This window comes from Psammomys obesus, unplaced genomic scaffold (genome assembly GCF_907164565.1).
Source record: "Psammomys obesus unplaced genomic scaffold, mPsaObe1.curated_primary_1811, whole genome shotgun sequence".
NCBI lineage: Eukaryota > Metazoa > Chordata > Mammalia > Rodentia > Muridae > Psammomys > Psammomys obesus.
Window position 1 is genome coordinate 31,912,717 of NW_026585797.1, and position 23,182 is coordinate 31,935,898.

General features: G+C 40.7%; 1 protein-coding gene across 7 annotated transcripts in view; it reads left to right on the forward strand.

Annotated features, from left to right (window-relative positions):
• Positions 1 to 23,182, forward strand: part of Fam184a (family with sequence similarity 184 member A) — a 99,220-nt gene that overhangs the window by 64,656 nt on the left and 11,382 nt on the right. For 3 of the 7 annotated variants that reach the window (XR_008719254.1, XM_055599459.1, XM_055599461.1), the window contains exons 10-15: positions 3,429 to 3,470; positions 11,267 to 11,479; positions 16,052 to 16,205; positions 19,231 to 19,358; positions 20,644 to 20,828; positions 21,267 to 21,413. Coding sequence is in view for 6 of the 7 variants with exons in the window: in XM_055599459.1 (XP_055455434.1) it covers positions 3,429 to 3,470; positions 11,267 to 11,479; positions 16,052 to 16,205; positions 19,231 to 19,358; positions 20,644 to 20,828; positions 21,267 to 21,413 (869 nt within the window). In the remaining variant the exon portion in view is untranslated. The remainder of the gene's footprint in view (positions 1 to 3,428; positions 3,471 to 11,266; positions 11,480 to 16,051; positions 16,206 to 19,230; positions 19,359 to 20,643; positions 20,829 to 21,266; positions 21,414 to 23,182) is intronic. The other 4 variants (XM_055599463.1, XM_055599464.1, XM_055599462.1 and 1 more) reach the window with 3 other exon arrangements.

Consider the following 23,182-nt stretch of genomic DNA (forward strand, 5'->3'; position numbering starts at 1 on the left):
TGTGTGTGTGTGTGTGTGTGTGTGTGTGTGTGTGTGTGTGTGTGTGTTATGAAACTGGCAAGGGAATCATGAAAATAGACAAAGAGGTCTAAAGAGTGAAGGGAGTAGGGAAAGTTGAGGGTACTAGGACGCATGTGAAGTGAAATCGGAAGGGGTACAATTTTGGAAAGAAAAGGGACCAGCAAGAGAAGTGGGTAGAATGAGGGAGGAGGGGAGTAAATCAGGACAAAGTATGACTGTCCTAATGCTCCTCCATGGAAGACTATGATTTTGTCATTCCTGCTACTCAGTGTTCATGGCAGTTCTCACATGCAGAGCATACTCCTCACATACCAACATCCTCCCACTTCTTCATCTCATTCCATCAACAACCCTAAAGTCTTAAATCTGAAGCCTCATCCAGATCAGACCAGAGTCAGATTATATTAGGACTGGTCCTGAAGCAAATTGCCCTCTGCTACAACCCATGGAGACATTAGTCAGCTTTCTTAGTGTAACAAAATATCCAACATAATTATAAAGTGAAAGGGTTATTTTGACTCAGTTTTAGAGATTTCAGCCCATACTTGGATAGACCCATTACTTTGAAGGCCTCTGGTGTGGTGCCAGGATGTCAATGGCTGAACGCATGCCATAGAGAAAACTTCCAGACCAGGAAGGAAATGGAGAAGGAGATGGGGGTCCCATGATCTACCCTTCAAGGGCTTTGTCCCCAGTGATCTAAGGCTTTGTACTAGGCCACATCCCTTTAAATCTCTACCACCTCCCTATAACACTACCCTAACAGCTAAGTCTTTATCACACGGGTTTCCAGGAGACATTTACCATCCAAACCACTGCACTAACTTTTATGCGTCCCAAATACAAGTATGGGGAAAGACTAAGATAGGCACTCCATTTCCTGTGTGAGAACTAGGAAGGGAAGGAATCATTCCAAACTGCAAGGCAGGTGCAGTGGGATCTAAAGGCTTGAGAACTGCCTCTTCACCCCTCTGCCCTCAAGCATCACTGTAGCTGAGGTCCTGGCTTCCAGAGACAGTGAGACACTCACTGGGTGTCAGTCCTGCCCCTAAAGCTTTGGAACTCTACCCCACCCCCATTTCAGGTGGAATCCTTGTGGCTTGCTAACAGTGAGTCAAAGGATCTCTTCTTTATGAACCAAGGACACAGATAATTCATCAGGAATATCGTTCTTCCTCCTCCTCCTCCTCTTCTTTTGTCTCCTCTCCTTTGTTTTTGTTTGTTTGTTTTTGTTTATTTGAGACAGGGTCTCACTGTATAGCTCTAGCTGTCCTGGAACTCACTATGTAGACCAGGCTGGCCTCAAACTCACAGAGATAGCTCTGCCCTGACTGTGGCTCTTGGGTGCTGGGATTAAAGGTCTGCCACCATGCCCAGGGTCTTTCCTCTTGTTTCATAATAATGGCTGTCTACTGCTGTAAGAACTCCCTGGCCCGTGGTCGACGGCCATGCTAATGTATCAAGTGATCCTCAGGCAGACTTCCGTGCTGTCTTAAAAAAGCTGCTTTCCTACATTTACACTATGGATAGGCTGGGGATTTAAAAATGTTTTACATTCTAGTTCTTTTTTGTTTAATAATTGTATCTTTAAGTCGTTTATCTCCTCTTTAAAACTTATTTTTAAATAAATATATGAGTGTTTTGCTCAAATGTATGTCTGTGCACCACATACATACCTGGTGCTAGTGGAGGTCAAAGGAGGGTATCAGATCCCCCTTGAAATGAAATTATGGGTGGATATGAGCAGCCATGTGGGTGCTGGGAATTGAACCCTGGTCCTTTGCAAGAACAAGTGTTCTTAACTGCTGAGCCATCTATCTAACCTCCATTTCCTCTTCTTGCATTTTACAACGACAGCCACTTCAGACCTTCAAAACTGCTCGGAAATCACTTCAACTCAACATCCAGTTTCTTTGCTTAAGTTCTATTTTCTGTAAGACTGAAGTATAGAAGCAGCTGTCAGCAAAGGTCCTGGCTTCTTTGTGAAGAGATGACCATTACCATTCCTCCCACTTTTAGCACTGTGATTTTCTTTTCCACCGGAGACCTTATGTGGGTGGCTGTTACTCTCCCTACTTCTCCCAGCAGTCCATTTCCCCAGCATTCTCTAGTGTCCTCTAAAGTGATTGACACCTCTCTGCACCTGCCCACTTCTCTTTCTGAGCCCTACCACTGAGTCCATTCATAGTAATATAGGCTTTTCTAGCATGCAGCCCGAACTCCAGCCTCTGCTCTGTCCCCAGTCGTAAACAACCTCCAGCATTCTAGATTAGAGCAGAACCCTCACTGCTACCACTGCCATAGTTTAGGCTATACCGATGGAATGTCCTCGTCTTGGACATTAGCATTTCTTACAGCTCTGCGCTTTCAGTAGCAGAGGGTATGAGGAAGCAGCCTGGGCTGTATAAGGGCAGTACCCACTAATGAAAGTGTTGCCGCCATGCCCTAATCTATGCCCGAGGTCTCACTTTCTAATACCATCCCACAGACCGGTGGGATGTTAACAGCGGAGTTGGTGAGCTGGGGACACACGCATCCAGGCCACAGTTTTTGAGGATCCCAGCACTCAAGGCCAGCCTGGTCTACAAAGCAAGTCCCTGACAGCCAAGGCTACACAGAAAAACCCTGTCTCAAAAAAACAAAAACAAACAAACAAGCAAAAAAAAAAAAAAAAAGGTTAATTGTTTTATGTTTGGGAATATTTTACCTTGTATGTATGTATGTATACATACTATGTGTGTGCTTGTCCATCAGAGTTCCAGAGAGGGTGGACATCAGACCTCCTAGAATCAGATGGTTGTGAACCACCTTGTGAGTTTTGGGAACTGAGCCCGGCAAGTGCTCTTAACCTCTGAGCCAGCACTCCAGCCTCACTGTCGGCCTCTTGCCATTAGAAAACAACATCAAAGATACAAAACCACTTCATCTTTTCTCTCTAGTCCCGGTTTCCCATGATCATGTCAAGGTAGCGGCAATTCAAAAATACGAAGGCAGTTTGTGGTCCTCATGTGCCCCTTGGAGAAAACTACACCCCCCAGCCATTCGTGTGCAGCATTTGAATAGTTAGGCTGCAGCTCCCTGGAGGACTTGAGGACAGTGACAGCCCTGCTTTGCCTTTCAGTAACCATCGTGTTTTACGCTGGACTCACTTCACATGTTCTAACCCTAAGTCCTCTGCATAGGTAAGTCGGCAGCCCACACACCCACAGGTGATTTTCAGGGACTACGTGCAGATCGTTTACACTGTGTCTTACATTTCTTCTTGAATCAAATTTCTTCTCAGAACTGTTTTTTGTGAACATGTTATAATTAACGTTCTGTGTTTCACACTCGCTCTTTAATCCTTCCTTCTCTCACTCGGCCAGTTTCTGAATGTCCCCCTTTCTTCTGTGATCTTTTTTCCATAGCGGCACTCTCTGGGTGAAGCTTTGCATAAGTCTATCAACAATGTAAGTGAGCAGCACTTAGGATTTGTGCAGAAGGCATGGCACTTTTGATTTTGCATAACAACGCTGCTTTGAAGCTTTAACTTACACAAAAATATACTTTAGCACACAATAAGATTTCTTTTTGCTTATGGGTACTAAGAATATCTAACTTTCAACCATTCATTTGTTACGTTCATACATCTACCATATTGTTTTATTGAGTGTATTTCATGATGAAGCAAGCTAGACTTTCATCTTATACATAAAATTCATTATTTTAATGTAAATCTTGAAAGGCATGGTAATATCCTTGAAAAATATTAACTAGTTGATTATCCTAAAATGGGAATAAATGCAAAATGTATTTTTTCTTTAGTTAAAAGGTTATTTTTTAAAGTACCAATAGACTTCACTTAAAAGTAATAAGTATTTGTGAAAGTTCATAAACTTAAATATATTTTAATGATGTAATTTTTAACACGTGAGGTAAATCCCTTTCCTAAGAATTTGCAAAAGTATTGTTTTACTTTTATGTAGACACACGTGTGCAGAAATTAACCCTCAAAATAATATTCCGCATGTTTCTCTTTATCTTTGAAGAAAAAAATGAGATTTATCTTCATATCAAATCCCATTAATACCTTGTCCTTCGTGATAAGATTAAGAGCTGAATGTCTCTGAGTGAGTTCCTGGGTGCCTTGGTGTCACAGGACAGAGGTCAGCACACTTCTTCCAGAGGATGCCTGTTGGTGATGAGTCCCTTTTCGCAGGTAGTAGAAGACGAAAGTGTTAGAGTTGGGCACTGCCTCCACTGCCGACCCTTGGGACACTGAGGCACTGGAGCGCAGGCCGGGCTGCAGCCTCCTCCAGTGCATGCCCTTAGGGGCACAGGGCAGCCTGCCAGCGCCCTCCCAGACAAATCAAAGTCTGAGTTGAGATGTGTCCTGGAAACTTTAGTGTTTTCACTTTTACTACCTGAGAGAAGAAAAATCTACTGGCTTTTCGTAGTCAGCTCTTCCAAAAAATAAGTAAATTGAAAAATAAATAGCTATGACTAGCATACTTTTCTTAATGTGTTTTAAAATAAGCAACAGGTATGTTTATCTCAATTTTGATGAACAAGACATTCTTGTTAACATTAAAATTACATACCATAGAGTAAGAATTTTGACTTGATCAGCCTAATGTCTATCCGAAATTTTTTTGAGGTATTTGTTGATTGGGATAGAAATAAGAACCCAAATAAAATGCAATTGTTGTCAAAATGAATTACCTTATACCTCAGAACATTTTGATGACATAGCTATTCCCCATTAATAGTGTACTTTTAAATAAAAACCAGTTCACTTGGCTTAATATAAGTAAAAGTGCATTATTTTAACTATTAGTACCTGAACGGGAACATCCTTATACATCCCCTAAGACAAAATAGCCTTAAATATTATTAATACAGTGAATCCTCATTTAATTGAAGCCTTAAATATAACATCATATTTGTCATTGGTCACCTTTCATCCCCATTATCCACAGCCAAACTGAATTGTTAGCATGCAGCATTGGGCAGGTAGGCATTCCTTACCCACCATGCGTTGGTCCAGCTTCCCAAGGAAAAGTTCCATTCTTAGCAGGAGTTAACCTCTCATAGGCCATCCTTAAAAACATCACTTGGTTGCTAATACACCTCTTCTTTATAACTGCTTTATAGTTTTACTTAAGATTGGGAAAACAATTTTTAGTACCTCCGAGAAAATTAGCAAGTGTCACTGTGGGTCTTAATTGCCAAGTTTAGTTTAGGATTGTCCAAAAAACAGTCTTTCCTGGAACTGCCAAACAGAAGCTTTTCAGAGTGACCTATTCATGAATATTTTTCATGACCTGAAATATATTCTTCTTTTTTAAAGTATATTTTTAACTGAAATATAATTTTATCACTTTCCCTTCTCCCTGGATTCTTTAATAATAGCAAATTAGTAGTCTCTTAAAAAGAATTAAAATGTCTCAGCACCTTTCACCATTGTTCATGAAAATGTATGTAAGCCATTGACATACTGATAAATTGTTCTTATTGTATTCTACTATGCCTAAGTTAATAGTTTTTAGTATTGCTATTAATATTTAAAAGTAATAAACCTCATACTTTGCAATTAAGCTAATATGACTGTTAACAGACCTAGTTATGTACTAAGTAAAAGAGGAGCCCCTTGTTCTTCAGGATGGTGACATGTGATTCCAGCAGAATCTGAAAGCTGCTTATTGACAGTGAAGAAAGGGAGACAGGCAGGAGACAGTGATGGTATGGAACGTGCCCTTAAAAGCATTAGGGAGGTCTTTGGCATGCTCTGGAGTAGAGGTAGAAAGACCAGGAGTTCCAGGCTAGCACCCTAAGGTATAGCAGGTCCTGTTATAATAATAACAATTTTGAAAATAAAAGAAGATTGGAGATAAAATTCTGTATGTGGTGGCCTACATCAGTACGTTCGAGTCCAGCCTAGGTAATACGGTGAGCCCCTGGCTCGTAAACCATAGACAGCGAAGCAAAAAAAATATCTGAACACCATGTACACCTTCAGAATGCCATTTGTGGGGAGAAAAAAAAAAGTGAAAGCATAAACTCTCACTATTCTCTCTAAAAGGGAAAAAAATCATTTAACATCATCAAATAAAGCCCAGGGTACACTCATTTTGAGGAGGCCACCCAGAGTTGGCTCTGTGAGTACGACTTTGCCAATACCTTTAAGTTGATATACCTTCATGACCTCACATCCACAGTGGAGTTTTCTTCTCCCTCTTCCACACTTAGGATGTGTGTCCCTGTCAGGAGCGCCAAACTAAGTGTTTTTAAGTGTCTCCTGAATCCACCCAGAAACTTTAGTGTACAAGACATAAATCAGTATTTTATCAGATAAATTATCTATATGTAGTAGAAACTGTCAGTTTATACCTGATGTACTTTTTTAAAAGAAATCAAACAAAACAAACTCGGCCATTATGTTGAGACAGAACTAGAGCAAGCTCTGTAGGCTGAGCCTCCAGCCCAAGATTCTCTATGCAGCGCTACCAGAGCGTGTGCCATGTGCAGTGCGCACTTCCTTTGGTAACTAGAAACAAACGTGTTGAAGGCCCGGACCCAGTTCCAACAGGGCACCCAAATCTCAGAGGGTCAGGAGAGATTAACGTACGCTGTATTTGAGGGTCATTCGCTCTCACAAGACAGGCTTTCTCTTGAGGCCAGACCATGTGCCTTGTGGGTTCTACAGCTCCTGTAAGAAGATTGAAGGAGGGGATAAAAACCAAACATGACATTAAAAAAAAAAAAAAAAATTGGCAGTTTAGTGTCATGCCCATGTTGGCACCCTGTCGTACCGGCCAACATAGATTTGAATTGTTTCCTTTTAGAGTTAACTATAGAATCGAAATATATCTGGATGCTCATAAGTCACTAGATAACTAGATTCATTCTAGTATCTATGTTGAGCAGCTTCAACACTCAGGGCACATGTGAAGGAGTCCACAGCCAGGCAAAACTTCCTCCTACGAAATAAATAATATATTTTAATGTATTTTCTCTTTGACATTTCTGTAAAATCCTGTCTTTAATGCCACATTTTCTAAAAGAGAGTAAAGCTTTTATTTTCAAAAAGCATTGTTAAATGGTAGAGACCAGCGAATAGCAATCACTGCCAATGCAGCTAAACCTTCCAAATTGTTTGCAAAATGTAGAACACGTTACTTGGTTACATAGACTAGTAGGAGTTTTTTAAAATTAAGGATTAATTTTTCTGAAAGAAAGATTCTTGTGTGTCTTTCAAATTGATTAAAATAAGGCTAGCAGGATGGCTTAGCTGCTAAGATCACTGGCTGTTCTTCCAGAGGACCTGCGTTCAATTCCTAGCACCCACATGGCAGCTCACAACCCTCTGTAACTCCAGCCCCAGAAGACTCTTTTGGCCTCTACAGCACTGCACGCATGTGGTGCACAGGCATGACAAGCAGGCAAAACACCCAAGCACATAAAAACAAATCCTTAAAAAGTGGATAAAATGTTCAAAAATATAATTCAAAGCAACTGCTGCTTCTCAGTCACTGTTCAACAAGCATCTTTCTAGAAGTCCTGTACTCTATAAAAATATTCTTGATCAAGGTTGTCCAAACATTTAGTGCAGACCCCTTCCTTATTTTATTTTATTTTGAATTAAAACTGTTCGATATTAATCTGCACTTTTAAAATTGTATTAAACTCAGATGCTTAAATAACTGCTATAAAACTTTAGTTTATATTACACTGCTTTAAAACATCCTAGTTCACATTACACTGCTTTGTTCATTATCTGTCCTTTCTAATGGTATGCAATTTTCCTGCTAAATAAAGGCTGATTGACTTATTGCCGCTCTACTAATGTGCTGCATTGCATGATATGGCTTTCTGCACATAATTCACATTGCTTCATTGAACATGGATGTGGAAACTTTAGAGTTTATATGCTTCTGAAGTTAAGACTATAAAATGAATATATTTGACTACTAAATTGCATGGTGTCTGTGTGCATATAATGTGTATTACTTTCTAGAGTATATACTCAAATCTTTATCATACATTCTAAGTTGGAAAATAAGTTTTAGGAGTTCTTTTAAGGTAAAGTATGTTATAGTGTACAAAATTTAAGCTGGAGAAAGTTTAAACTGATTATATTTAAATGTATAATTAATTACAGTTCTTTTATTTTAATGTTATTCCGCATAATCTGTACTCAGATTAATACAATTTGACACAGTTGTGGTCCAGTTAGCACAATGGGAGGCGGTGAACGTTTAAAGCAGATATTACAAAAGTAAAACACATGTTAGGCAATACTTGGCCTTTTACTAACCTACGCATTTAGAGCAGTGGTTCTCAACCTGTGGGTTGTGACCCCTTTGGGGGGATCCACATCGGGTATTTACATTATAATTCATAATGTAACACAAGGCAGTCACCATGAAATCTATCCCATAGCAAAGTTACAGTTATGAGGTAGCAACAAAAACAATTGTATGGGAATGAAGAGATGGGTCAATGGTTCAGAACACTGACTCTTCTTTCAGAAGACACTGGTTCAAATCCCAGAACCCACATGGCAGCTCACAACTGTCTATAATGCCAAGATTTGAGTTCTTGGAACTGAGTTCTTGGAATTGCACAGACATACATGCAGGCAAGATACCACTGCACATAAAATGAAAAAAATAAAAATGTTGTGGTTGTGAGGTCACCACAACATGAGAAACTGTATGAAAGGATCGCAGCATTGGGAAAGTTAAGAACCAGTGGATTAGAGGGTAAGATCTGGGGCCACTACAGACCAAATGGTACCTTTGGGCAATGTGAAACTTCATGTGTACCCTTTCCAGATGAACACAGGCTGTGCCAGGGCATACAGCTTAGAGGGGAAAATGCTGACTAGATTTTAGTTCTGACTTGGTCAGTTGCCAAAGAAGAGCTTTGAGAATATCAGTTAAGATTGTACATATGACACACTGTCCCCAACTTTCCCATGTGTGTTCTATAACAAGTTAACCCCAAGGGAACGCGAGGCAGTCACCGTGAGACTCATCCTGACGCGGAGGAATAAACCCGTAAGCAGGTGGATAGGTGCCTTTTCTAATGCAAGACCCCGCTGGCCAGGCAGAGAGGGACTCTGCCAATGTGAACAGCTCAGTGTTCACATTCGTGTTCCTGCTGTTACCTTTCATGACTTGCTTTTTCTCTCTGGGCTCTCCTCAGTATTCATTTCATCCTGACGCGCCTTGCATAAAACTGTGGCCACATGAACTAGAATCTCTTCCACGGCATGGCCTTATCAGCTGCCATGGCTTTTCATGAAGTTAGCCATCTGTGGTGGTTCAAACCCATAATCTGTGAACTCAGGCGGATCCCCATAAATTCCTGGCTAGTCTCCGCTGCAGAATAAGACCCTATCTCAGCAGACTTTTAAGAAGTTGAATTGCCTGGAATCAGATTTACACTTCCTCCCTTGGCCCCCAGATCTGTTAATCTCTGAAACATACCATTGTGTACAAATTAATAATTTGCAAAACTTCAACAAGTAAAACAGCTTCTTTGATGCACATAATGACAGGCCAAGCGTCTGTGTCAGTTGTGGCATTTCTCACCAGGGTTTGGCTATCTCCCTGACAGCCTTGGCTGACTCTTCTATTAATCATGGTTTGTAACTCTGTCCCAAACCCTTTCTGTAGTTAACATTTCAGGCAAGCTCACTGCAGAGACTTATTCCTGCTGCTTTTCACCTTCCTTGTTGCGCATTGAGTAGCTCTCCCCTGTTGCCTTGCCTAGCATCTCCGGTGAGTGTCCAGTCTTTCTTCTTCCTCCCACGTTTTCTCTGTGAAACATATTCCTGCTGTGCTACATCAAAAGAAAGCTGTTGCCATTAAAAAGAGAAAGGGCGCCGGGATACAAAGTGAATAAACTGTAATTTATTTAAAATAATAATAACAAATTTTTAAAGAGAGAGAAAGGGCTCCTGCTCACGGCGGAAGGCTCTCTTCAGTTGGCTCTGGAGACCACAGACACTGTTTTGCTGAGGTATGGGTGAATGGTGTCCTAAGTTGCATACACAGCATATTTTATAATTTTTTATCTGGACTCTAAATTCCTCTTCTCTCCAGACTTCTTCTAGAGTAAGATTGATTTACATCAGTTCAGGTTACACTAACCTGTGGGTAAGAACAGAAACAGATAAAGTTTTCACCAGCAGCATGTATTGCTATGTACACAATACCCATGCTTCATTATACTCACATGCTTTTTATTCTGAGAAAAGACTTCATTTTAATTAAAACAGCCATAAATGATGCTTGACATACTAGGGCTTATGTTTTTTGGTTTTCATAAGGAGCGATAAGTCATTTCCCACTTAATGGAATTAAGTGGTTAAGAAAGCTTATTGCTCTTCCAGAGGCCCAGCATTCATGCCTGGTACCTTACAACTGCCTACAACCGGAGCTCCAGGAGATAGGATATGATGCCCTCTTCTGGCCTCTGTGGGAACCCTCACAAACACACACACACACACACACACACACACACATAAATAAATAACACCCTGACATCTTTCAGAAAATCAGGGTTTTAGCCCCCGAGTAATCTTGGCTGACAGTTATTGCCTGTTTCCTGTATGCTAGAAGCTGCTCTAAGTGAAGGTGTACAGAAAACTCCAGTTCCCACACAGCGGTGAGGCAGATCTCCCTTCCGAACCCACTGTCACACTTACTGCCTCATAGAGAGGCCATTTAACCTACAGGTCATCTCCTCAGAGAGACCTAACCTTACAATGGTGTTAGTTACCTCGTGTTTCCATTCACATGATAAATGTTAAATATATTGCAGCAGAGGTGTGCACTGGATTTCTAGACACGAGCTACAAATTCCGTGTTAGGAAGAAGCACTGTAATTAGGCTATTTTCAAGGTAAGTTCTGAAGATAGAATTAAACTGGTGTTAATTCAAGATTAGATTTTTGGGCTGGCGAGATGGCCCAGCATATAGTGTTTCCGGTCAAGCGTAGCATAGTTCCATTTCCGTGGCCCACCTAAAGGTTGAAGGAGAGATCCAACTACATTCAGCTTCCCTTTGAGCTCCCCATGTATATACCATACACACATTCAATAACAACGGGTGAATTTTTAGTTAGGTTTTTATTGTAGAAAGTTTTAACCTAAGACTGTTACTTCATCAGATCTGTTGGCCGCTCTTCCCCTTGGATGGGCAGTCTGGGAAGCACGCCTTGTGTTTAGTCTCTGCTGTGTGTCTTTCTGGCATAGATCTCCCTGCTCAAGCAGAACCTGGAGCTGCAGCTTTGCCAGTCACAGACGTCTCTGCAGGAGCTGCAGGCTCAGTTCACACAAGAGCGCCAGCGACTCACACAGGAGCTGGAGGAGCTGGAGGAGCAGCACCAACAGAGACACAAGTCCCTCAAAGAAGCACATGTCCTAGCCTTCCAAAACATGGAAGAGGAGAAGGAAAAGGAACAAAGAGTAAGGTTCCGGGGGAAACATGTTCAGAGATCATCCAGGAGCTTGATGAGAGTTAGCCTTTTGATTCTTTTTCTTAGTGGCCTGTGGTCCAGATGTAGCACAATGTAAACCTGGTATCTGAAGATGAAGCAGCAACAACCAGTTTTCAGATTCTTAAGGATGGATTCCATAGGAATTCCATTCATTCTCTCTCTCTCCCTGTCTTCCTCTTTCTCATTCTTTAAAACATTACACATTGTTTTATTGAACTATCCTCTAGACTGTGACTTCCTATAGGGGTGACAGTGCTTAAACAAACACTCTAGTTGTACATAATAGCAGACAAATTATTCATTTATCACGTGCTGAGCTCAGCACATCTTTGGCTCCGGAACAGTTAACACTTGTCATTGTCCTAGCCATAGTGTATTATTATTGTAATAATCTTTCATCAAAACTTTTTGAGATAGACTCTCATGTGCCCAGGCTAGCCTTGAACTCATTCTGTAGCCCAGGCTGACTTTGAACCCCTAATTCTCCTGCCTCAGCCTCTTCCTCACTGCTGGAATTACAGGTGCATGACATCACAGTCAGATTTTTATTAAACTCTAAATTTGTTTTTACTCTGAGTCCACAAAAAAAGAAATGGATCCAAGAGATGAAAAGAAGAATTTAATCTTGCATTTTACCCTTGCATTCTTTTTTCTCTATGTACAAAAAGTATTCATGATGAAATGAGATTGCAGATATTTTAAAATATAATTTTTATAATAATATCTCACAGCTAATATGAAACATTATACTACAATAACTCAAAAGGGATTTAAAACAAATTAATATATTATTATATTATTACCATATTCTTGTTAAATTTTTATTTATTACTTTTTTATGTGCACTGGTATTTTGCCTGCCTGTATGTCTGTGTGAAGGTGCCGATCCCCTGAAACTGGAACTACAGAGGTTGCAAGCTGCCATATGCGTGCTGGGAATTGAAAGAACAGTCAGTGCTCTTAACCACTGAGCCATCTCTCCAGCCCCTTATTATCATGTCCTATACTTTTTACTTTGTGTGTGTGTGTGTGTCTGTGTGTGTGTGAAAGAGTGTGAAAAGAGAGAAAGCTTGAACACACGTGTGTATACTTGTACATGAGAAGGTAGAAACCTGATGTTGATGCTAGGTATCTTTCTTTATTGTTTCCTGTTTTGTTTTAAAGAGACAGGGCCTTTCATTAAGCCTGGAGCTCACTGATGAACTAAGTTGGCCAGTGAACTCCAGGGAACTTCCTGTCTCCTCCCAGCGCTGGGATTACAGGTGTGCATTGCCCTGTCTGTTTTATTACGCAGATGCTGGGAAGCTAAACACACGTCCTAGGCTAGGGAGACAGCTCTTGGGTAAGACATTTGCCACTCCATCATAAGAACTAGAGTTCACATCCTCAGAACTCATGCACAGCCATGCACAAGAGTTTCCATCTATAATCCCAGTGTTCTTATGGTGGGATGGAAGGTGGGGACAGGAGAAATCCCAGAAGCTCGTGGGCTAGCCAGCCAGCTGACTATGACAAAACAACAAGAAACTGCCTAAAACAAGATGAACCACAGGGACCAACACCCTCCTTTGTCTTCTAACCAATATACACAGAAAGAGAAAGAAAGAAAACACGTCCTGTACATCTGCAGTCAGGTGCATGCTTATATATAAGCACACACACACAGATAAATAAACAAGCCCAGGTCCTTGGGCTTGCACAGCAAAAATTTCACTCACTGAACCATCTCCCACCCCCACATTATTAGATTCTATGCTAGAATCTCCATATACCTATTCCTTTGCTTTATGTTTCTAGGGAGTAGCATGTGTGTGTGTGTATACAAATGTGTCCATGTGTGTTCATTTGGGTATATACACGAGAATATGAGGCAGGAGATCAGTGTCAGCTGCTTTTCTCGGTTTCTGCACACATAACTGTTGTTTTTAGATTGAGTCTTTCGATACCAGCAGCTTATTGATTCAGATAGTCTAGATGACTACTGAGCTCCCAGAATCCGTGGTTACAGACATACACTGCCTGCCTGGCTCTTTAAGTGGATACTAGATATCTGAGGTTAAGCCACCATGCTTGTGCCAAGGGCTGCACCTGAGCCATTCCCCAGCATTGGTTATTCAGTTGTGAACCATTAGTCTGACACAATTTGATTCTGATTTTTTTTTCTTGCTTAGTTTATTTCTTTTCATTCTTCTTTTTGTTTTGTGGTTTTGTTTTTTGCTTTGTTTGTTTTTGTTTTAGATACAGGGTTACTCTTTATTCCCTGGAAGTCCTGGAACACACTATGTAGACCAGTCTGGCCTTGATCTCAGAGATCCCCCTGCCTCTGCCTCCCAAGTGCTGAGATTAAAGGCGTGAGTCACCACCACCTGGCTTGTTTAGTTCATTTCTTAACAATGTATTTTTTAACCTTCTTGCAATGACCTTAGTATAACAAAGACTTTATACAAGAACACAGTCATACTATCATTTTCAACATAATATGGATTGCAGATAAAGGCTCTTTCTTCATTTTTTTTATTTGCTTTTAGACATTAGCTTTACCAAATGGTAAATAAATTGCTAGGGTTGAATTCAACAGTGATTAAAGATTTTCAAACCTTTTTTTGTGTCCTGATATCAACCATTAACCTATATATAAATACAAATATTTTCTTTGTATAAAAAATAAATAATTTTAGAAAAATCTTAGGCTTCAAAAAGCAAATAAACACCTTACTAATACAGTAAATTGTAATCTATGAATCATGTCCAGAAAAACCAAGGAGGTTTCTTTGTTTAAAAATTAGATCCGATAGGCTGAGCATAGTGCCATATTCCGGCAATCCCTGCAGGAGGTGAAGGCAGGAGGATCAGGGTCATCCTTGGCCACATAGTTTGTTTGAGTACAGGTTTGGCTACATGAAAATCGGTCTCTAAGAAAGAAACCAAATCAAGAATTCAGAGCAGCCTGGCAGCCTTTCTAACTTAATCTATTCATTGGCTGCTCCTTGTGAATTGAAGTAAATCATGAATTCTTATCGGTAGTTAAATGCTATGCATTTGCATTTTTAAAAATCACTTAACTTTGATCTTCAAAAGAAATCAGAACCTGACATGTTTATGTTGTCATGAAGTCATCAAACTACCTAGTTGTAGGTTCTACCTCAGCGAGACAACCTTTATTTTGCCCATGTTGGAAGACACTTATGCTTTGCTTTTGAGAGGCATTTTGTATGGTAATAAGCAACCAAATATTAAATTTTAAAATACCACTTTTCTGGTAAAGAAATGTAGCCCTAGTTACTAGTTATAGGACATAGTCTTGTAAATATTTCATTTTAGGTGTCACAGTAAAAATGTAACAAAAACTGTGTCAGTTCACCACTCAGCCTTAAGTACCTGGGGCGTGTGCTTTCTCCTAACGGCAGGTGTTGCATCCACATAACCTTTTAAACAATGTATCACATGGAGTCTGTTCTAATTACTTTTATGTCACCTTGACAGAATCCTTGACTGGATGTTTTGTTAACTTTCCCTTGGGGAGATAGGAACAAATGTCTCCTCACTCCAGGTAGGACACCAGCAGCAGACCAAAGCAACAAGTCTAGCTTGATGAACCAGTGAGTTTAATTAGGATTATGTACAGGGACGCACAGCATCACAGAAAAATGCCCCACGTCCTTTTTATCCAGAAGTTTCTATGGGTCTCCTGCAGACAGCATAGCCACCCTGACTTCAAGACCACAGTGCCCAGAGGCCCGGGCTCCACAACCAAGAAAACCTCAGGGAAGAAAAAGACTTTGGCTCACAGTTTCAAGTTGGGGAAAGCACAGCTGGGCTCGCAGTGCCCGTCACCGCAGTCCAGGAAGCAGAAGAGTCACAGCCAGGTCCAGAGGTACATCAGTCAATGTCATGTCCACCACGACTTTCTGCCATCCACTCCCTAAGGGGTCCACACAGCTGCTCAAAGAAGCACCCCACCCAGGGAGCAGCTATTCAGCTCATTAGTATGTAGGAAACATTTCTGGAAACAAACAAACAAACAACATATCTAGCTACTTACTCTCAGAGAATTTGCTTCCTCACACAAATATTTTATAGAAATTGCTATAAAAGATTTCATTAGAGTGAAGTTTCATAAATGCCCTCACTCTGCGTAGGCAAACCTAAACGAGGAGCTGGCCTTGTGTGGTTTTCTTAATAACACCTTCTTTCTTTCCTGTGTGTGTGCACAGGATTTTTTTCCCCCTTAGTTTTCAGTAATTCGTATCCTTAGCAACTTTAGAAAAATGATTTCATTTGAAAACCGCCTAAAGCTAAAGGTCCATATTTCCAATTTCAACAAAATATGTTGAGCCAAACTGGTGTCAGAATTCATTGTTCTCCACTGAATTAGAATACCAATGATTTTGTTTTCCAGTTACAGTTACTTTCTATCTGATTTTCATGAGAATGAACTACAGCCGCTTACACTTCCTGCTACTGGGCTCCCACCTGTTTCTGTTTTGTTTCCTGCATTCTTGCATCATAACTTGATTCACCTCTCCCCTCTCCTGTGCAGGCTCTGGAGAGTCACCTACAACAGAAGCATTCTGAAGAGCTGCAGTCTCTGAAAGATGCACACCGAGAGTCCTTGGAGGGCTTCCGCATGGAGATGGAGCAGGAGCTTCAGACGCTCCGGTTTGAGTTAGAGGATGAAGGAAAGGCTATGCTCGGTATTGTGGAAAGGCTTATCATCTTGTCATGCTTATTTGTACATTCTTCCATTGTAACCGTCAGCAGAAAGCATCAAGTTGTATGTTTACATTTTGGAACATCAAGATGAATATCTGAGTGAGCCACAGGCTTTGTTTGATGCTACTGCATGAAGAGGCAAGAAATGTAGGCTAGAGTGGGTCAGCTTCCTCTGCACTCTGAGAAAGCAGTGCTTATAAGTGATGTGTCTGTCTTCCTGGAACTAAATGGAGGCAGGACACTTAGGGATCCCAGAAATCAGCCACTGGCCAGTAGCCCCATGCACCCACACCTGTACTCCCACTCGCACACCCACGCATGCGCCCACACATGTACCACACCCATCTACTCATGCACGTCCCCATACACCCATATATACCCCACATCTACCCTCACACATGCTTGCAGACATGCACCCACACATGTCCCATACCCACAGACCCATGCAATCACCCACACATGCAGTCACACACGTCCACACCCACGCTCACAGATGCACCCCCACGGCCATTTTGCAATCAGCTAGCCCTGTGTGAATGGCCCATTTCCCTCCCATCTCGCCAGTATTTGACACTGTGACCGAACATCAGCTAAACTGAGAAGAATGTCTTAGTATCTCCTAGTTTTACTTTACATTTCCCTAATGGGAGAGGGCAGGGTATGTCAGCCATGCCCTGCAGCAGGTAGAGGGACCTGGTACCTCAAATGGGTTTTTCTAGATCAAGCCTCTTGTTTTTGTACATTAAATTGGTATTTGTTGCTACATGTTGTTAAGAAATTGATTTTAAAATAGACCTTAAAATATGATCCTACCATCTCCCTGTTGCCCAAAGAAAATTTCCATCCCTGTTCTTCCCACTCTTATTAACACTGTTGAAACTGTGAAAATGGGAGCAACTTTTTTTTTTCTTTCACTACCGCATTTTGCCTATCGGTTCTTAAAGCTTTTTGATGCCTGTTTCTTCTCGTTTAGTCCTTCTGTCATACTTACTTCAAGACCATATGACTTTTTCTTTTTGGATTTATTTTATGCGTTTGAGTGTTGGCTTACATATTTGTCTGTGCAGCACATGTATGCTTGGTGTCTTCGGAGGTCAGAAAAGGATGTTTGGATCACCCAGAATTGGAGTTACAGGCAATTGTGAGCTGCCACGTGGGTGCTGGGAATCAAACCTGCAGCCTCTGCAAGAACAAATGTTGTTAACCGCTGAACCATATCTCCAGCCCCTTACATTATTTTTTTTTGAAAGATCATTATCCAAACCTTCCTCCTGATTTGCCTTCTTGCAGTTCATTTTCCAGTCTGCTATCACAGAAAACTCTGAAATTCTCATACCTCACACAAGACTTCCCACTTTAAATCCTTCCATGGTTCTTCAAAACAGCATCTGAGAAGTTTTTCTACTAAAGAAGCTCTTAACACCAGGAAAAACTGAACTTCTGTTCTCCTCGAAGACCACAGAGGCGCTTAAGTTGGCCAGCATAAGCTCTAAGTTCTATTAGAATCATAGCCATTCACATCATATTTTGAGAAGCATAGGCCTAAAGTTTAAAGTAAAATCCATGCAGGTTCCATTTCCTTTCATGTCACTGTGTGTACACTGTAGCCTCCTGCCACACAGATGTCACAGCTTGCAGGACAGACCAGGTTTTGGCATCTGTTGCAGTGAAAGCACCCTCTTCATCCCCTTCTCTACTTACGTGCCCCAATTCAGTCCTTCTGTCCTTTAGACTGAGTCACCAGGACAGTCTCTCTGTGATCCTTCCCTAGTCACTGACTCCCAGAAATTTGGTTATTTTCACCCCTGTGTTTTCATTATACTTAATATTAACCTCTGATAGCCCACATAGTTCCCTGGCATAATGTCTTTACTTCCAGCTTGTGAAGTTATAAAGACAGTGTCAAATTTTATTCTCTCTTAGGATACTGTGATCATTCATAATTTTTTGTGAGGGATAGGAAATGATTAATCCCAGAGCCAAGCATAATGCATGCCTGTAGGCCAGTGTGTGGGAGATGGACATAGGAGAATCAAGATTTCAAGGCCCAAGTTGCACAGTTTGCCCAGCCAAACCAGCCTTGGCTACATGAGACCCTATCTCAGAAAAGGAACATTAAAATTAAAAATCAATTCCAAATTCTAATGACTGTTGTGACTCCCCACTACATCATTAAGAGTGTTTATCAGCCAGGATTCTGCATATTCTAGGGATATTGTGAAGACATTACTACTGGGAAGAAAGTTGCCTCCTAAACATTTGTGAAGATACATCTCTAAAGTCCTTATTTGCTCACTTACTTACTTACTTACTTACTTAGAGACAGGGTTTCTCTGGGTAGCCTTGGCTGTCCTGAACTCTCTCTGAAGACCAGGCTGGCCTGGAACTCAGAGATCTGTCTCCCAGAGCACTGGGATCACCACACCTGGCTCCATATTATCTTAATAATATCAAACAGCTAAAGCATTTCATCTCCACTACCACTTTCTTTTCAAGCTGAATTCACAAAAGAAGCCACCTTTGTCATTTAAACTCTGGACATTTTTCATTTCCTCATCAAAGCTAAGTTGATGACAAATCCACAATAGTATATGATAGTCTATTTTATACACATTTACCAGTGGCCTAATTTTATTTGTTTATTTTTGTTTGGGTTTTGATTTTATGGTGTGTTTTTGTTTGTTTGTATTTTTTGTTTGTTTGTTTGGGTTTTTTGTTTGGTTGGTTAGTTGGTTGGCTGTTTTGGTTTGGTTTGGTTTTTCAAGACAGGCTTTCTGTATGTAGCCTTGGCTGTCTTGGGCTTGATCTGTAGACCAGGCTGGCCATGAGCTCACAGAGATTCATCAGCCTCTGCCTCCCTAAATGCTGGGATTTACAGGCATACACCACTGTGCCTGGCTTACCAGTGTCCTAATTTTAAAAGTTATATTCTGAATCTTTCTAATATTCTTCCTAAGGCATTAGTAGCATTTTGAGATTTTCTAACCCATTTTCTTTGCATCCCAGCTTCCTTACGCTCTGAACTAAACCATCAACATGCAGCTTCAATTGATTTATTACGGCATAATCACTATCAAGAGCTGGCAGCAGCCAAAATGGAATTAGAGCGAAGCATAGACATCAGCCGAAGGCAGGTAAGTGCAAACTTTCTGTGCTGATTGCTTAGAACTGGGTCCCCTGAACCCACATGCTAGAAAAATTACTTCACAATAGCTGCTAATTGCACTCAGTGAAGGATTTTCTTATGCAGAGGAAATGAGCAACCCTACTTTTATATTCAATTTATAAAATTATATTTTATTTTATGACACTTTGATTGGATATTTTGCATTTTGTTTGCATCTTAGGATTGAATTATGTTTGCATCTTAAAAAATACACAGGGAAATATGAGAAATATTAGGGATAACGACAGCACTATTCGGCTGGACTAGGCATGACAGCACATCATCCTGTGTCTGGGAGGGCCATTATGGACGTTGGTAGCCATGTAGACCAGGTTTGTCTAGTGTAACCAGGAAACTACAAATTAAACAGTCACACTGGATGACAGAACTATCTAGAAGGAGTAGAAACTCAATAAGAAGAAAGATAACTCATATTCCCAAAGTATTAATTAGCCACTACTGCTTATACTGTTTAAACATTGCTCTTTGGCCCAGTATACTTTCTTTTAATTTTATATTCTCTGATTTGGAGATATATGTGCATGGAAGGATACCGCAGTCAGCACTGTGCAGAGAAAGTTGTATTAGCTCATTATACTTACAGCTTCTCCTTTGTTGGCTCTCCTGTGTTAAGTGCTCAGCCTGGATTTTCTCTTCATTGCCAGGACATTTAAAGGGGCCACCTGGTAAGCACAGAGGAAAGTTACTCTTTCCAAGTATGCCTACGGTGAAGTTGACAGTGCCTACTTCACATAACTTGTAGAAAACATTGACTTGTAGAGAAATCTCTTCATAGATAACTGTATAGACTGCAGGGAAAGCAAACAAGAGCTGCCTTTCCAAAGCATGGACTGTGTGCTGGGGGCAGAGACAGTCTCCCTAGATGAAAATCCTTTTGAGATTAAAGCACAATGGTAACAGCAGTTTACTACAAGATCTGCTCTTGACTGCCATTGATTATGAATTTTCTTTGGAAAGAAACAGCTCATAAGTAGTGATTTCCTCATTATAAAATGAGTGAGCTATGCTTTCTTGACCTTCTGAGCCCCTCACAGCCCTGATATTACAACTGTATAAGGACTTTCTAGCTCTATAGAAGAGACAGGGCCTTGAGGTTTTTCAATTTGAACAGTTTGTTTTTGAAGCCTTGTCAGAATAATTATATTTGATATTCACAGCTGTCATTTTTCTCTGTCGCACGAACGCAGAAAGCCACTCTGTAGACTATGTCTGGCATTCTCTGTTTTCTGCAGAGTAAGGAGCACATGTGTAGAATCAGCGATCTGCAAGATGAACTGCGGCACCGAGAGCACCACATCTCAGACCTGGATAAGGAGGTCCAGCACCTCCGCGAGAACATAAATACCCTAACCAAAGAGCTGGAGCTGAAGGGGAAAGAAATCCTCAGAATACGAAGTGAATCCAACCACCAGATCAGGTATGCCAGTGACTAGAGCAGAAGATACATCATTGTCTAAAATAGTGCTGCAGAATGCTTAGCAATATGTCCCTATATCTGTGTCCAGCCTGTCCTCCCAGTAATATATTGAAGATCCCTTTTTAAAATATGTGGCGGGTTTGATATCATCTAGAAAATAAAATGTCTATATTTTGATGATGTATTTATTGTTCATTAACTTTGGGAAATGGCCATAATTAAATGTTTTTAAAGTTCCATTAGAAAAAGCATTAAAGGAGACAAATTTTAAGACTAACCAGAAGCCCACAGCAAACTACATGGCTTATCTTAAGCTGTTTACATTAATTAATCCATATAGTATACCAAAATGGGGGCATTTCAAATTTGGTAGAGCATAGAAGTTTTGAAAACTTGACATCAGAAAAACATTTTCTTACCTAAAAATAAATTAAACAGGTTGCATGAACAAGATTTAAACAAGAGACTTGAGAAAGAGCTGGATGTCATGACAGCAGACCACCTCAGAGAGAAAAATATCATGCGGGCAGATTTTAATAAGACTAATGAGCTACTCAAGGAAATAAATGCAGCTTTACAAGTGTCGTAAGTCATATTGTATTAAAGAAAATACATGTGTGGATAATAAATGGAGGAGCGCCGTGTCTAAGCTCACCTTAACTGTCGGAATCTAATGAAAGTGGTACTTAGTAAGAAAGACATAAGTGCTGTGTTACAGCTCTCACTGCAGCGTGATGTGTATGTCCTTTAATTAGGGTAAGAAAATACTGAATGATTTGTTTCACTTGCTGCCATTGCTGCAGGCCTGCTAAAATAATACATATCTCAAGAATGCTTGCTGGGCAGTGGTGGCACACACCTTTAACCCCAGCACTTGGGAGGCAGAGGCAGACAGATCTCTGTGAGCTCAAGGCCAACCTGGTCTACAGAGCGAGTTCCAGGACAGCCAGGGCTATACAGAGAAACCCTGTCTCACAAAGCAAACAAACAGACAAACAAAAAAGAATGCCCCCATGGCACGTCACTTACATGACGACATCTTGAAGTATGCGCAGTATATAATGGGAGATTGTTAGTATATGGTGAACCACTGAAACTTTATAAGCCCACGCGTAAGTCAACAATATGTATTTTATAAAAAGCAGACCATCCTTTGAAACAAACACACTTTTAATGATGTGGGTCCATTTAACAAGTACATGGGTAGGTACCGGGCATGAAAGAGAACAAAGACTTCATTTTCTATATGTGGGTACTGCTTGAATTCCTACAATTAGCATTTAAATGTTTTTTTAATCTATAAAGTAAAATCATTACAAATAATGTTGTTACTCAAATTTAGTAACCCCATTATTCAAGTTAAAAGTCGTATGTGTTTCTTGCTGTTCATTTAGAAGATTAATAGCCCCTCTCTTTCTAGGATCCTTACCAAACTGCTGCAGACAGCTCCCTTTGAATTCAGTCTGTCTCTCTGACTTAACCCCAGGTCCGGTTTAGGTAATCTTAGGTTTAATCTACTCTAAGCGGCTGCTAATGGCTTATTCACTGATAATCCCTCTTTTTCCAGTTATTCAGATACCTCAACAAAGTAACAGTTAGGTCGCCACTACGCTGAGGGTTAGACTCTGTTGAGCCGTCTGCATTTATGTTATCAGTACTATCTGTCGACCCCAAATGTTGACACCATGTTGGCATCTTCTGTCTGTAACCACTCAGTCCAGGCAGATACCCCATGCACAGGAGCAGACACAAGCAGACACACATGAGTAGAAGCAGGCCCCCAGCTGCTGCTTTTTACTTGCATGTCCTCTGGGATGGGACACTTTCTGACAGACACACTTGTCCTCATCACATAGTGGGCATGTAATGAGTCTGTCATAAACAAATTTCACAAGGGTTCCCACTTCATAAAGCTACCCATGGAGGGAAAAAAAAAATCATTGTTTCCACAAACTCAGTGATTTGGTGTTTGCTTTTATTACAGTCAACTTTTAGATTTTTTTGATTTGTTTTGTTTTGTTGTGGCTACTGTGGCCTCATGTGCCTGCAGTGCAGCAGAGCATACATAGAATACGTTGGGTATACAACAGACAAAATCAGCCATGGCACCACGGCTCTCACAGTTCCTGGCCTTGGTTACATACCAGGAAGACACTGATCCCCTGGACCCCTGTCTTCACATCCTGAAAGACTACACTCACACAAAGAACAGCCTGTGTTTGTCTGTGTGTCCTGATGTCTCCTTAGGAATATTAGAAATATTAGAAAGGTTTTGTCTACTTGAACATTATTCTTTTCTGTGGTTTTGCTCATTATAAAAAAAATTAATAGATAGCAGGCATTAGCTTAAATGT